Below are 6,000 nucleotides of genomic sequence, written 5' to 3' on the forward strand. Positions count from 1 at the left end.
AGACACTCGTGCGATATGAAAGCGATAGGTACACTTCAACACACTCAATAGCATATCAGGCTTAACATTAGGATACCTGCTTTTATTTCTTGTTTCATTAATACTTAATGGTGGAGGTGGTTGAAACACCATATCCTTAAAATACCCCATAACATAAGAAAAAATCACATGGGTCGAGGTCAGTGCTCTTTGAAGGCCAGCGATGAAGTACATTGTCATAGACTGACGTCAACAGCGCCTCAAGCAAACAAATGAGCAAATAAATAAAATTTTAAAGAGTTTTAGAAATTAAAAGCTTCCTTAACTTGGCGACAGATAGTGTTTAGCTCTCCTTTTCTTCTCAGCAGAGTTAAAGATTTTTAAAGTTGTGATATTCTTATTGAATAACTGTGTATATTAGGTTCGCTAGTGATGAGCGATATATTGCTGAATGTGATTGAATCACCGTTACTGAAAAGTACTGCAGTCACTGTTGGTGACTTTATACTGGAAATCACTGTGATTGGATCAATGGATTCGGTGATGAATGCACAGGCTGCTACCAAGTTAAATGTGTTATATAGCTACCTGTGATTGAAGAGAAGCAGCCGATCACTGCCGGTGACTAAATCACTAAAAATACTCGAAATCACTGCGACTGTGAGTACGGTAAAGACACAAGGGCGTACCCAGGAGCAAAACTAGGGGGGGGAACCATGGTGGTTCAAGTTATAGGTAAGATTTAACCATGGAAAAGGTGAATGAAACCAACATTTTAAGTAAATTCTAACAGCTCTTTATCATTATTTTTTTATATTATTTGCTTGAAAAATGTTATTTTCCCTTAGTTCACTAGTTTAGTATTATGTATTTCTATTTAGTTTACTTTCGTTTAGTATATATTGCTATCCCTGCTGTTCAGGAGAACAGTCTGATGTTATAATGGAAAATTTCACCTTATTTTAAACTGAATCTTAAAAACGTTTGCTTGGAATTTTCAGATGACCATTACCTCATTACTTTACGCTACATATTTCACAATATTTAAAAGTGACATGGAGGCGTAAATAGTCGATGTTGGTCCTACTAACACCAAAACAACTATACGTTCTAAAGGTTCTCAAAGAAATGTAAGCGAGAGATATAGCAATGTTATATGGTAGTTTCCTTCATCAAGGAAAACAAAAGGCGTTGATTGCGATTTGTTACCCACCATTAGTGTATTCATAATAAACATATATTATTTGGCTAAACAAATCCCAGTTAGACGAATGTCAATGGTCAATTTCATCCTCATTTGAAAAAGGCCAGATTGGCGACCATGCGATGCCACTCTACGTGACGTCACAGGGACCTAGTTTCTATACGAGTAGATAAAAGTTTTACATCGTCTGAGATTACCAATGCATGCATGAGGCACAGAGCTCTTTATTATTATTTTTTTAAATTATTTGCTTGAAAAAATATTATTATCCTTGACCCTTTATATATAACCCAATGTTGCTTCTTAAGCTACACCAAAAATGTTTAAACTTTCAGCTCTATTTAGGAGATATCTAAACTAAATATTATTTTGTAGTGTGAATTTTATTGACCAAATATTTAGCTGCCAGGATAGTTATCAATGAGTGTAAAATTTTCAAGTTTTCATTATGAAAAATCTTAAAATTTGATTTCTCCCAGAAACAGCTCTGGGTTAGAAAGGTTTGAAGACATTTGCAATTGTGCTTCTCTGGGGGGGGGGGGGGGGGGGCAGCTGCCCCCTCCTGCTCCTCGCAGGGTACGCCAATGTAAAGATAGCTTCAGCTGCTACCTACTACCAACGGTGTAATAAAGGATGTCTTATTCATCTTTTACGAGATATGATGAATAGGACATACTTTACGAAATATACAGCTAACGGTTTGAATCATGATGGTTTGAATATAAAATATGTCCAAAAAATGTCGACGGGATTTTAAAGATTGCCACTTATCAATTCCTTTAACATGACAAATTTACTTAATTATCGTAATATAAACTACCCAGTCAACACAACAATTGTGGCAACAATGGGCGCTTTCCATTCATGCGACTCACGCGTCGACTAGTGTTGACTCGCGGTAACTCTTTATAACTCTCCAATTCCTGTGCGTTACCGTTTGTTGACTTGTGTCACAACAGTCCGCGACACACATAGAATGGAACACGAAAACCTCGACGCAAGTTGACTTGTGTCGATGAATGGAATGCACCCTATGTGGCCATAGTGGGTTGCCATCAGTTGCCATTATGGCCCCACAGCGGTTTTGACCCCCGGCCATAGTGTGGCCAGCCATAATATGGCTTATGTATGGATAATACACTTTCTTTATATCGATTGAATCAACCACCTTCCATTTTAATAACTCACCAACAAACCTGTATCGATAGCAACAGTAATATACTTATATTTACAAATGTTTGGTTTGCCAATCTGTGGCTTTCCTAAGACGATCCACGGCGTGGCCATAGTTTGGCATGTTTGGCAAGCCAAACTATGGCTTGCCGCATGGCAACCACAGTATGGCCATAATATGGCAAGTTGTGGCTAGCCATAGCCATAGTTGCCATAGGTAAACCACAATTCGGCCACAGTGTGGCCATAATTGTTGTGTCGACTGGGTAAGAATCACAACTATTCCCTCAAAAAAATATATTTTGCCTAATTTTTCCGATTTTCAATAAGTTTATTCCTTCCTTTTGCGGAGAGCTCGTTCTTATGAATTGGTCAAAGTAGCAGGAATAGCAGCACCACAAATAACACAGCTCACTTCTATGAGTGATTCTCCGCGGTGATCACGTTTAAAAATCACCGACTGATGATTAGCAGTCACAGGTAACGAAGCGATTGGAAAATCACAGTTCCGCTCGTCACTAAGTAAACAAGCAACTCCAATACAGAGCCACAAGAGATGTCTTAATGCGTTTACCCGATTCATGCCAACCACGACATCGTCAATTTGATTTACAATTTCAGTAAAATAGCTATTGAGCAATTTCTCATCCATAAAAACAATAAATTTTAATCTTAAATCTGAAAGGCCGAAGAGTTACGGTAGATAATAGCATACGCAGAATTCGGCCATAGAGTAATGGAAAAAAATTATATCGGCACCCACAGTTCTCCGCGTGAAAATAAGTTGGTTTAACACGAAAACCGTAGCCAATGCGAGCATTTCAAGTGTAAGACGTCGGTCAGATAATAATGTTTAAACAAGCTTATCTTATACATAGATAAACCATACAATTATATTTCTCTAGACAGCTCAAAAACCACGGCTAAAAAACTATACCAGGATAAAACTTGTGCCAATGCATTTTTGACAAATTTTGAATGCGTGTCAGTCAATATACATTTTGTGGGATGAGCACCAACAAAGTTTATACATTTTTCGATCACGGAGGGCGGGGCAGGGCTACCAGTAAATATACAACTTGTTGCGCTTCGTGAATAGCATTCTCTCTAAAGTTTGAGGGGCATCGTACGATGGACAACACGATAACTTCATTTGCTTGAAACTTAACCTGCGATAATTACTCCGAATAATTGCTGACACCTGTTACACTTCCAGGTGATAAATTTATTTTTTCAACAGAATCACACTTAAGTGGACAACACATCGCGAGTCACTGCACAAGCAGTCACTGTAGACCGATAGGTAGTTAATTATTCTTTCATTGATAGCAAGAAACAGTATTCATACAAGATGAATTATTTCGGACTTACTTGAAACTGCATCAAGTCCTCTATTGCATCCTTGATGATAAATCCATGCTCTACGTTCTCCTCGAATATATCCACTAACGACTGACTACTTTGTAGACATAATCTACACATATCATACTTGTTCATAAGATCCATCGCGTACAGTGACGAGAACACACGTATCAGCACTTGTGTCCACAACAATTTCCCACAGGTGATTGTTTCATTTGTCCCGTGAACTTGAACCAGCGTAAATGAGTTTGCAACAGATGAAAACGAATGGATACAACAACCGAAGTTTCCATTAAATATGAATCTAATTAACTCTGTAACAAAGCAACAAAAACAAAGAAATCCTTCCTAATGCACACTAATTACTACACTAACCTATTTTCTGAATCATACCCACAATTCACTGCATGAAATAGAAGAACGATAACTGCGATTAGATAACAACCCACCGTATATTTACTTTACTTCGTGAAAGCTTCACCTTAAAATTGTTATGCACATCGCCCGACTAACTAATCTAGACGACAAGTGTAGATAATTAAATATCCATCAAAATGGAACGAAATTTTGAGCACTCATCATGTCGCCTGCTCATCAAGGGTTCCATTAATTGCAACACCAAATGCTTAAGTGATTCATGATAAAAATTACAGGCTAATGGCCCTACAAATTACAGACATGATTCAGAGGCACTAATGAATGATGTCCTGTAAGATAAGAACAAGTTCAAGATAACATTTATTTACAATTTGACGATAAGGATTTACATGTAATCTACATATTCCCACATTTTCGATAGAGTGCGCCACAGGTTGTTTACGAAGTAGCCGTACCGCGCGTTTTCAAAATTCTTTAAACAAGAACACGATCTAAAACTTGATAGATAAACTTTTTCCAACCAGACTACCCTCATTTCATGGTGTTTAAAGGATGATATTCAATAAAGATGCCAAATTTAAGGTAGTTTATACTGTATTTTCAAAACAAATCATAATTTTTTCTGCGTAACATTGAGTCCAATGGGTTACGGTAGGGACATATGGCACTAAACAAAGAGTATAAGGTTATATAAAAATAAGTAAATTCAAAGTGATAGAACCACACTATACCTTATTAAACTTTATAAGTTGTGAAATTCTCACTTTTCATAGTATTTTTTCTTACAAAATTACTATTTTTAATTGAATTTAATTTATTTTTATGAGTTATCATGAGCATAGGCCCTTGATGGATGGCATTGGCTGGACCTTTTTTACAGTTGTGGAAGACCATGGCCAGAGGCCGTCACAACTATGCCAGGGGAGGACTACTGGTGGGTCAGGGGGTGTGGAATATAATAAATGTATTTTGAAATTTTTATCGGAACCCTCTACAGATTGAATTGAATCTTTTACTAGATTGAGCTATACTAATTTAAATTATTATTTTGTTTACACCAGACAGCATTAATTATGTCTTTGAAAGTTAAATTACAAGTCTTTAAAATCAAGTTGACAGCTCAATAGGGTAGTTTCCTTCATCAAAGAAAACGAAAGGCATTGATTGCGATTCGTTACCCACCATTATTGTATTCATATAATATACAAATTATTTGGTTTTAGAAATCCCAGTTTAGGAGAATGGCAATGGTCAATTTTAACCGCATTTGAAAAAGGCCAGATTGGCACCCATGCGATGCCACTCCACGTGACGTCACAGGGACCTAGTTTCTATACGAGTAGATAGGAGTTTTACATCGTCTGAGATTACCAATGCATGCATGAGGCACAGAGCTCAGGGAAACATCTCTTAATAATCACCTACTAAAATTGCCTAAGGTCGGAAATATTCCATCGTTTGATAAGGTATTAATAATCCGTAATTAAGCCAAGTGCTACCTGGTAGCAGGGTACTCAGCTACCTGCTAGCACCCAGCATCAGCAGCCTGCGCCTAGCGGCGCACATGCCCTCACCCCAAGGTCACCTCACTAATAGGCGGAGAATACGCTTTTTCGCCCTTAACCCTTTAAGTGCAGGGGAGTGCTGTCCTGCTCCTCCTATCTCTCGCAAAAAGTCACTCTTAGACCCACATAGCACAAAATATCCTCTAGATATCTAGAAAATATCTAGAACGTCTTCACTAATGTCTAGAAAATATCTTGTAATATCTTCTAGATATCTGAATTTTCGCTTTTCTGATATTTACAAGATATCTTTGAGAAGATATTTTCTAGACATTCATATTCAATCCATTGGAAAAATCAGGATGAGTAAAATATAATATTTTTCAGTGTAACAAGAGT

General features: G+C 37.3%; 1 protein-coding gene across 1 annotated transcript in view; it reads right to left on the reverse strand.

The window, feature by feature from the left end:
• Positions 1-4,401, reverse strand: part of LOC124172699 (zinc finger protein 436-like) — a 45,036-nt gene extending 40,635 nt beyond the window's left edge. The window contains exon 1 of the mRNA XM_046552160.1: positions 3,728-4,401. Coding sequence (XP_046408116.1) covers positions 3,728-3,862 — 135 coding nt within the window. The 5' untranslated portion in view covers positions 3,863-4,401. The remainder of the gene's footprint in view (positions 1-3,727) is intronic.
• Between the last annotated feature and the right edge of the window lie 1,599 nt (positions 4,402-6,000).

The sequence above is a fragment of the Ischnura elegans genome, assembly GCF_921293095.1.
Source record: "Ischnura elegans chromosome 13 unlocalized genomic scaffold, ioIscEleg1.1 SUPER_13_unloc_2, whole genome shotgun sequence".
NCBI classification, from domain to species: Eukaryota; Metazoa; Arthropoda; class Insecta; order Odonata; family Coenagrionidae; genus Ischnura; species Ischnura elegans.